This window comes from Pteropus vampyrus, unplaced genomic scaffold, assembly GCF_000151845.1.
Source record: "Pteropus vampyrus isolate Shadow unplaced genomic scaffold, Pvam_2.0 Scaffold1, whole genome shotgun sequence".
Taxonomy (NCBI): domain Eukaryota; kingdom Metazoa; phylum Chordata; class Mammalia; order Chiroptera; family Pteropodidae; genus Pteropus; species Pteropus vampyrus.
In genome coordinates, this window is record NW_011888782.1 from 12,636,435 (window position 1) to 12,647,372 (window position 10,938).

The window sequence follows — 10,938 nt, forward strand, 5'->3', positions numbered from 1 at the left end:
AAAGTTACACACAGTTTGCATTTTCACATCTTTATTTTGACATTTTATTGTAGGCCATAATATTGTCACGAATAGGTAATTCATTGTTTTTATGTGTACTTTAAAAAAAAAAAAAATCCTTCCCCAAAGGGCAACTTGAATTTCAAAGTATCGGACTTGTAACTATTATAAATATGCTACTTTAGAGAAAACATTATCTAGCACTTCAAAAATGTTTTCTTTTAAACAAACTAATCAAAAATTGACACAAATACAGAGGACAATTTGGTGACAGAGGGGAGGGGTGGTTGGGGGGCTGGGAGAATGGGGTGAAGGGTTAAAGAAGTAGTTGATAGATGGTCACGGGGATGGGGAGATGGCATAGGGAATGCAGTTAGCATTAATATATTGACTGGGTGGAAAACCAGAGGAGAGAAGGAGCAATCAGGGGGACTGTTTTATAAACCATATAAATGTCTAACCTATGTACTGCATACTTGAAACTAATTTAAAAAATAAAAAAAAGAAAAAAGAAAAAAAACCATATCCATAAAAAAAAAGGTTTTTTTTTATTGGCATTGTAATATTGCCTCTCCTGGAATTGTTATGAGCATTCCAAAATGCCAAATTTTTAAAAATTAACTATTAATTTGAAGTTTAAAAAGTAATAATAGTATACTATACTAATATTAGCTAAGCAAGTTATGAAATAAATTGATTGATAAGGTCATTTGGGGTAACATTCATAAGAATAAGACAAGTCGAACATAGCACTGCAAACTAACTAAAAATTTTTTTTGTTCCTTTACCTCTGACATATTGATTTGGCCTCCACATTTCCCCATTGTTTAAATCCTCTGACTTCCCCTACTCTTTCCTTTCCCTGTTTACCCTCATCAGTGTTATCTCTTTTCTTCTCACTTTTGACCTGTTATCAGTTTATCAGTCGGCCAGACTCACTTCCAAGTTCTATCATAATGTCTGAATGGGAGGAAGATATGTCGCTTTGTATCATGCTTATGTAGTACGTAGAATATGGCAGAATCATCGCACACCTTACCCCCACAAGCCTTTCTCTCAAGTTCTGTAGCACTGATAGGTCTCGGCTCTACACATGGCTTTCTGTATTATTCCTAGGGACTTTCTATATACACCTGATGAAGTCTCATACAAGCATTATATGGAAAAGGCACTTACTCCTGACAAGTAAGTGCTGGGATATCTACATAAGGGACAGGTAAAATGATAAACACACATGTCTCTCTTCCCTCCCATTTTCCTGGTTTCATTCTGCAGATCTTAAAAAAACAAAACAAAACAAAAAAACCCAGCGCTTTCATTAAATGACTACCAGGCTCAGAGATACCCAGTGGCTCTATAATGCCAAGAAAAAAATTTCAGGTCTCCCACTATCTCAACGTAAATCCCAATCCAACCCAACCACACCACAGTTCCTGCCTCCCCTAAATATGCTGAGCCTGTTCAGAATAGAAGTGAAGGACGACTTCGTTTTCACAGTTCAAAAAGATACTCTGGAGATGTACCAGTGCTGGAGGCATAGAGAAATATGAAGCCTATTATGGAAGAAATAAAGGCACTGACCAGGCCATGGAAATGGTGCAGCTGAATTCTACCAGTGCCCTGTCTTCAGGTGTGCTGGGTCGAACCGTGGAGCTACTTAGTGTTATCAGTTATCAATATGATGATCCCAAGCTCCTAATGCACTCTTCAATAAACAAAGGAATTCCTTTAAGTATTTCTCCTTTGAAGTGAGCACAATGCTAAGCTTCACTGTAGGTAAAGCTAGAGGGACACTGCCACCAGCATTTTGAAGAAGAGGCAGTGCAGGCATGACGCTACCCCGTGGAGCCTGCCCAGACATCGGCCCAGATAGTAGTTGCTCTGCAACCCTGGGGCCTCAGGCTGGTAAATCTTTCTGCAGCCTCCCAAACACAAAAAAAACAGGGTTCCTTAACAGTCTGTACCCTCTGAAGGCCTCAGGCTTGTGTAGTGTCTGGACTTGCCCCCACTTTTCTCTCCCAATGGCCCTCAAAGCCCAAAGGCCTTGTACCTTCCGCCCTAGCCATATGGTGCTCATCCTCTGCTCCCCCATCTTTACTGTTGCTTCCTGCTTGCCCAGCAGCCCCAGACCAGCTCCCTGCTGGCCAGTGGGCTGAACCACACCTTCTGCAATGAGGTCTTACCCCTTCCAAAAGTATCCTTGCATCCCGCCTGTTCAAGGCATCACTATAGAAAGTTCTGTTCTTCTAGGTTCTCTGTCTTTGCCTGCTAAGCTCATATTCTTTCTTTTTTATACTCCTTAGCTGCTTGGGCCTGGCTGCTAGACAAAACCTTGTCCCTGCTAGTAACCAAAGCAGCCATCTAGGGTAGAAATATAGAGACAAGGAGGGAGAAGGAGCTATAAATAAACACGGCATAAGTAACTCTTCTCTGTTGTAACTATTTAAAAATAAATCTGATTCCTAGACATAATACAATCTATACATTCAAATGAACACTATATTTTCAAATGTTAGACAAACACAAAACAACGATCACTATTTTCTAGTGAGTGCTTACCATATGCCAGGTTATTCCAAGCACTTGACTTGCATACAACCCTAGAAATTATTAAAAGTGCCGTTAACATCCCTAGATTACAGACAAAGAAACTGAGGCACAGAGAAGGTCAATAATTTATTATTCTCAGCAGACCGAGGACTTAAACCCAGGCAGCCTGATTGCAGAGCCTGTGCTCTTAACAATGACCCTACTGATCTGCCTGTCAATATTACTTTCTCTTTCCAATTATGTTCTTATTTTCAAAAAATTCCTCTTTAGAAATTTCCCTCAGGGCCAATTTAACGGTTGCAGAAAAAATACTTGTCTCAATAATTTGTAATTATTCCACATTAATTTTTTTTAAAATAACATCCCATTGATCCCATTATTCGCTGTTCTAGTAACTATGGAAGATATAAAAGTAAATAAATGGAAAATAAAATAAAATAAAACAGACCCTAGCACCAAGGCACTTACTGTTTCACACTAAAAACCATTCACTCCAGGCTTTATTGAGGTGAAAGTAAGAAGAGTTCAAAAATGTTAGTTCTTTAGAGTTTGATAAAAATGCACATGGATTTTTAATCTCATTAAAATAAAGAATGTGGCAAATACGTACAATGGAATATTATTCAGCCATAAAAAGGAAAGTCTGCCATTTGCAACTACATCAATGAACAGAGGACATTATGCTAAGTAAAATAAGCCAGCTGAAAAAAGTCAAAAAAAAAAAAAAGAATAGGAAGCCAATTTCAGAGAAACAGAGAATAGAACAGTGATTACTAGGAGCTGAGAGGAAGGAAAAATGAATGATTGGGTCAAAGGGTAAAAATGTCCAGTTACAAGAAGAATAAGTCCTGAGATCTAATGTGCAGCATGATAACCACAGTTAATAGTATGATATTGTACACCTGAAATTTTCTGAGAGTGGATGCTCACTACCACCATCGCAAAGAGTTAACTATGCGAGGTGATGGATGTGTTAGTTATCCTGATCTTCGTATTCACCCCACAATGTACCTGTCTATCAAATCATCGTGTTGTCCACTTTAAACATATACAATTATATTTGTTGATTTCTCCCAATTACTCTTCAATAAAGTTTCTAAAGAAAGACATTTTTAGACAAATCAAAGAAAAAAAGAATGACTTATTTTCACTTTAATAATTCAAAATATTCTAAATATTTACTAGAATTCTGTTTGTCTGCTCTTCTAGGCCCCAGAGAAACAACAGTAATGAAACCGACAATAGCCCCTGCTGGCATAGACTTTGTGTTTTAGTGGGAGAGACACGTGATAAACCAATTAAAATATAACATAATGTCAGATAGAGGCCAGAAAAAATAAAGTGCTACAGAAAAATAAACGAAGATAAAATGATAGAGTCCAAAGGAGATAGCCATCTGGGGCAGATGATCAGGAAAACCTCTCTACAAAAGCGATGCAGAGACCAGAGCGGGGGGTGGGCAGAGTAAGGAAGGAAATTCTGCAGCTTTCTGGAGGGAGAGCATCTAAGGGGTGCATTTGGAGTTCTGAAGGAATAGCAAAGGGAGAGGGTCATAGGGGATTAAAAAAAAAATTGTTATAGTGAAAAGGAGCAATTTTCTTTAGAGTATATAATTTTAGGTTCTATTCAAAATCAGGCCAGTATTAGATCATTCTTATAGTAAATATTCCTTATGAGCCTATAAAGTACCAAACTCTAGGCTCAGTGCTGGGGACAGTGATGAAGAGAATCATCATGGCCTATCACGAAATAAATGAAAATTTCAGCTCTGTGAAGGAAAAGTGCATAAAGGATACAGACCAGGGGAAGCATGCCCTGCCTAGAGAGGGGCTAGGCTGAGGAGGCTACATTCCAGTTGAGAAGCAAAGGATGAGAAAGAATTTATCGGATGTCAAGAGGATAAAAGAGTATTTCAGCTAGAGGGAGCAGCATGTGCAAAAGCCCTGTGGTCAGAGGGAACGTAGATGGAACATCTAGGATTTGGCAGAGTAAAATCTGGGTTGAGGTAAAGCTGGATAACTTGGCAGAGGCTAGAGCATGCAGGGTTGTCTGCTTGTGGCCACACTGAGTACTTGGTCTTTAAATTATGAGCAGTTGGAAGCTACTGAAGTGTTGTAAGCCATTTAACAGTTTCTGAGTTCTGAAGATATTGTAGCTTTCTTAAGAACTTATGAGGTACAGTCAATAGTTGGGCATGCTTCACTTTGTCTCTACTTGTCCAGGTTTGCATACAGGATTATTTTGATCCATCCAGTGAAAACTTCACCAGCTTTTGTTTTTATTATCTAATATCATGATGTGAATGCGATTACACTAAGCAATAAAGTCTGAATTCTCATTCCAGGATTAGTCAGTTTTCCATTTTTATTAGACCATACTTGCTTATTACCCAGAAAACCCAAATACATGTTCAATGAAGAACTAGCCTTAGTAAAATGATTCTCAGAGCTGAAACTCTAAAATCTGCTCTGAAAATGCAGTTGAAGATAGTGGTCAGCTTGGGACTGTGAAATTGGAGTTGGACATAGACATAAAAAATGGAACCAAAGTACTTATTTATAAGGAGATTATTTTCCATGAGAATGATAACAATGACCAGCCTAATAATGAATCAAACCAGATGAAGAAAATGAGATTTTCTTGACCTTCTGTTCTAGCATAGTCAGTCCAGTGCTCACACACGATTTATCTAGCAACTGAGATACAGAATAAAGAATGCTCTGAGGCACTTCCTACAATAGTTGATAAAGAGAACTCTCTTCCATTAAATAAATTAACATCTAAAGAAGTAAAAGCAAAAGAAAAGAGCAAAATAACATGGGAACATCAACCTCATCAAACTCTGGGGACCCTTGAGGGCAGTGCCGGGCATCCAAGATCCCCATTAATAGGCTCAGAGAAGCTCAGAAGGATCACACAAAGATGACAGAATTTGGAGAGAAATACCCTGGGGATGGCTAAAGGGGCAATACAAGTAAAGGCATGAAGGTGTGGGACTCAAAGTAAGGACTATGAAAGATATCTGTTTTATTTTTGTCTAATTCAAAAATTCAGAGAAAATCCAAAATTAAAAATATGGAAAATTCAAAAGAAACTGGACATATTAAACAATTTATTAAGAAATACCTTACATTTAGAACAATTAGAACTTGAGGGAGTATAATAGGTGACAGTGTGGGGACCCTGGCCAGGTCTCCGCCTACTGACATATCCAGTACAAGCCCTTGGCATCATACTGCTAAGCAGTGTCCCATGACTCTCTGCCTGAGGGCTTTCTCCCAGCCCACTGCAGTCAGGCCAGAGTGCCCGGGAGTTAACCCTCCCAAGCAGCCCTTGCTAGTGACATGTTCAAACTTGAAACTGGAAAAAATAAAAAAAAGTAAAAAAATACTTCGAGCTTTCGCTCGGCATACAGGACAACTCTGAAACATCTACATTATATCTCAGATGATAATCTATGAATCTCATTATTAATGTTTCCTGTACTGGCTGCTTTCCCTTCTCTCTTGTTTCCCCATTCCCCTACCACCGTTTCCTGGGACCACCTCCCAAATAAACTATTTTACTTGAATCCTGTCTTCTAGAGAATCCCTAAGTAAGAAAGTAACGGATTTTAATTAGAAACCAAGTTGTTGTTTTTTGTTTTTTGTTTTTTTAACTACAGGCTCAGTTGAAGACATCAAAAACTAGGAAGACAGATGGTATGTGATGTTAAAGTCATAAAACCCATATACAAGGGGCATTTCCAACAACTAGGGGAAAGAAGAGGTAGGAGAAGGAAGTAGAAATAATTTTTAAAACAATTTAAGTGAACAAAAAGCATAATGCAAAGATGAATGGTGATAAAATATACTGTGCATTTAAATGAAACAATTGTGATATACTTAAATAAAATAGATGAACTTTATTAGAAGGTTCACCTTTTCTAATTGTTCAGTTACTGTAAAATTAAAGGAAAATGTAACTCTATCTTTGGACTAATAAAGCAAAATACTTGTCATGTTTTAGATTTCTTCCTACACACTCTAGAGTCTCCCCGCCCTAACACACACAAAGGTATCACGTTAGCAAAACTAAAATTCTAAAATTGGGAATAAATCTGCTTATACCAAGTATGACCCACTGAAATTTGAGTTTGTATTTTATTTGTTTTGTAAAATTGACTGACAAACAAACCTGTTCAGGAATATATGATAACTTAACACTTATGTGATTAAACTTTCTTTATATCTGAAAAAGAATGCAAAGTGAAACAAAAGAAAATTATTCATACAGCAGAAGTAATGGGTTGGTCAACACTGTTAAGAGATTAAGTGTACACATAAACTTGCATTTTTCAAGGTACAGTATTAACCTGGCCACCAACCTCTGTATCTTCTAAGTTAGTTTCAAGAACAAAGAAATTTCTAGTAAAATAAATGATAATTCACCCTCCAAAACACTATTCTGAACATTTTTGTATGAAAGGAATTTTTTAAATGAGGCTGTTATTTACAACTTCCACTCACCCGCCCTTAGAAGATTCACATTGAATTCTATCCTCAGTACTCAACTGCACAACAGAAAACTAGATTTAAAAAGAATGTAGAAGGGTCTTGATTGCCTGACTTCATGAATGACATTTAAAATATTTCCTTGAAATCTACTATGTCTACTGATGACTATATCTTTCCGTTAATTTCAGCAGATTCAAACAAGTTATACGTGATCAGCAAAAGATTTTCACTTCAAAATAATTAATAGATTGCAAAGAAACCCTCAAAGCATGCTAAAGAAGCTATAAGTGTCTCAATTCATCAAAATATAAACACTCATTTATCCAAGAAGCAACCAACCTTGTAAACATATGTGTAAGTATTTATGTCATGATTTATTCATTCACACAATATAATTTATTAAGCAATTATTATTTACCAGATGCTGGGAAATATATTAGGACATAAAAACTCTTCCCCTACCCTTGAATGTTTATAGGCATAAAGAAAGAAAAAGAATCATACATACCATAGGTGCAATAAAATGTTCCAAGTGTCATTTTGGCTAGCAAGTCTACTAGTTCTTTCATAGATTCGTGCAACAACTATTGCACATCTACTATATGTCAAGGATCATTTCAATTTATAAGTAGTAAAAGTAGTTCCTAAGAGGGTCAGAGTTACGTTAGAACAATAATTTGTTGTTGTTGTTGTTGTCACTTTAAACACACATAACAATGTACAGAATTCTACACATGTATATTACCTGAGTAATTGGGGAAAACTTACTAAACAAGCTTCGTTTCCTAAAACTGTCTTTTCTTTGTGAGCCAAGAAAAAAAAATGAAAGCCCAAACGAGTTAAGTATGATGTTTGAGAGCCATAAAATAACTGTCCTTACCAGGAATACAGGATTGTTCCAACAACAGATGTGAGTTTACTGTTTTCTTGTTTTTGCTTTGCCAGGCCAAAGTCAGCTACAATTCATAAAACAAAACAATGTTATTATACTTTCCCAGAATTAGCATCGTTCCTTAAGTTTTATAATAACTATTACAGTTCACAATAAAAAGCTTTTTTTTATTTTATATTTTTTTACCTTCGGTCATAATGCCCTATGTACTAGCCTTCTATACCACTCCCAGCCTTAATAAATAGCATACAAATAATATGTCTATATGCTACATATTTTGACATAATGAGGTTTATCATTTTAAAAAACTAATGTTAGTTTTGACTGAAACATAGGACAAAGTACTAATTGAACTTTTGATTTCACTTTTTAAATTATCTCTTACAATTTTAAATTGATGGAATGAATCTAATATTTTGGCATATGGCAGTAATGATCTCATCTGGCCAAAATAAAAATAAAAATAAGGTAAGCCTGAATAACTAACATGAAGACCTAAAAACCTGAAATTAAATGGCATCTATTGGTACTAAATCACAGTAAATATGATATTTAAAATAATCTTAAAATATTTTTATGTCAACAAGGAATGATTTGAATTTTTAATTTAGAACATCAAATATCTATAATATTAGCACTAGCTTTACTTTTCAAATCACTTACAAATACTTCTCTTTTATAAACCACTCAACAACTTATATCGAGGTGGTAGGAAAATATTCCTCATAACCTCATTGTACAGATTTACCAACATTTCAAAAGATGTAATTACCAGTATTACATAAAAACGTAGTGCTGAACCAGAGCAGCCCTGGAGGATAAGAGGCCAAGTTCAGGCAAAAGCCAGAACTAACTGCCAGCCATGTGATCTCCAGTCCAAGTCAAGGCTTCAGATGATGCAGCCCTAGTTGACAACTTGACTAAACCCTTGTGAGAGACCCTGAGCAAGATCTACCCAACTAAACTGCTCCTGAATTTCCTGACCCTTGGAAATGGTGAGAAAATAAATGTTTATTGTTTTTACCCACTAAGTTTCACAGTGATTTGCACCACAGCAATACATAATTAATATAACCACTACTGCTCTACTCTGAGCCACCATGAACCTTCACCTAGGCTACTGAACTATAGTTCCTAAACAGGCTCTCTGCTTCCATCACTCCCTTCAAAACTCCATTCCAGAGTCAAAATGATCTTTGAAAAACCTAGAGCAGATATCCCCACTAATGAGGTTAAAATTCTACAAAGACTTCTGATAAATACTAAGAACCAAGGCTAAACTCCTAACAGGCATATAAGATCGTACATTATCCAGGTTTTTGGAAATGTTTTATTTGACCACACTATCAAAAATTTGACCCCTTCTTCAACACCTTTCTGTTACATTTACTTAATTTTTAACATCTTTCATTACCTGAAATTACTTTATTTTTAGTTAACATTCATTTTTATTTGAGAGTCTTAATTAGTATGCAAGATACAGGAGCAAAGACTATATCATTTATCACCAGATTGACAGAGATATCTTTTGATATATATATAGATATATATGCATATGGATATGTCTGTCTGTCTATCTACTTATCTATCTACCCACCCTCCTACCTACCTACCTATCTACCTATTCATCCTCTCAATCCAACAGTACTTTGGACAAATGGGAAATATTAGAGGCCTAAATTATATGAAGTGTTAAGAACTATCCACAAGCTACATGGCTTGCTATAACCTTTCTATTCCTCTATTATGTAATGGAGAAAATTAGTAGAAATAGTATAGTATTTTAATATTTTTAGGTGCTCACGATAATTTTAGCACACATAAACCTTGACCAATTTGCAATCTAAAATAAGCCTTTAACTTTTAGTTCTAATTCTACATAGAAATTATCTTGCCTTTATAAAAATGCCATTGATTTTAAAAGGCAAAACTAAGTAGTGGTTCTCACAATGATTCTACCCACTCCAGTTAATTTAGAAAAATGGCAGAAATGCAGACTAATGGCTGCAAAAACATAGAAGGTGGAGAAGTGCTCTTAAGGAAAGTGAAAGCTAATATTGTTCCGCCATTTGGAAGATTTTAGTGTTAGCAATTATGTTTCTATTACTCTTTCCTCATTTGTGATCATATTTGGAGTACAGGAAAAAGTTCTACTTCAGGAACTATGGTCACAAAAGCATTCATGTGCTATAATAGAAATTCAAAAATGGCAACAGAAAACAGTTTTGTTCTTTCCCTGTGCACTGCATACAGCACATTATTAAAAGAGAGAAAAAGAGAAAGAGAGAGAATTAGGATTAAAAATACTCTCCTTTGATAGAACAAAAGATACAGATAATGGTAAAGACTATAGCATGTTGCTGCTACCGCCTATGGCTGCCAGTCTTTAGATGGAAAAGGTGTGGTCTTGAGTTGAGTTCTTAGATTCTTACTCTGTTATTTACTACTTGTGTGACATTGGACACATTATTCAGCTACTCTGTTTTCTCAAAAATGGCCTACAAACCCACCTTAACTTTTGCAAGGATTGCTCCGACAACTTACAATAGATGAGAAGCATTCTGAAATACTGCACAGATGTATGGTGTTCCCATCCCTCTCCACAGGGAGCTTTCACCTATCACAGGCGTGTCAGTAACTCCTAAATTCACAGCCAAGCCAGAAAGCCCCGGCCTCTGTCTGGGGCTTCATCTGAACCACTTGCCCCTTCACACCCCAGAGTAAGCTCATCATTCACAGCCCTCTGGGACATGGGTCCTCAACCCCCAGGCCACAGACTGGTATAGGTCAGTGGCCTATTAGGAACCGGGCCGCAAAACAGGAGGTGAGTGGCAGGCGAGCAGGCGAAGCTTCATCTGTATTTGCAGCGTCTCCCCAGCGCTATCATCACAGCCTTAGCTCCTCCTCAAATCATCAGGCATTAGATTCTCATAGGGGCACCAGTCTGTGGTGTCAGAAAGATTGAGGACTGCGGCTCTGGGATATCCCAAACAGCAGATG

The 10,938-nt window shown here is 36.7% G+C and overlaps 1 protein-coding gene across 1 annotated transcript in view; it reads right to left on the reverse strand.

Annotated features, from left to right (window-relative positions):
- The window catches only part of NEK10 (NIMA related kinase 10), a 191,568-nt gene that overhangs the window by 103,621 nt on the left and 77,009 nt on the right, over positions 1-10,938 (reverse strand). Inside the window, exon 23 of the mRNA XM_023528263.1 lies at positions 7,927-8,002. Coding sequence (XP_023384031.1) covers positions 7,927-8,002 — 76 coding nt within the window. The remainder of the gene's footprint in view (positions 1-7,926; positions 8,003-10,938) is intronic.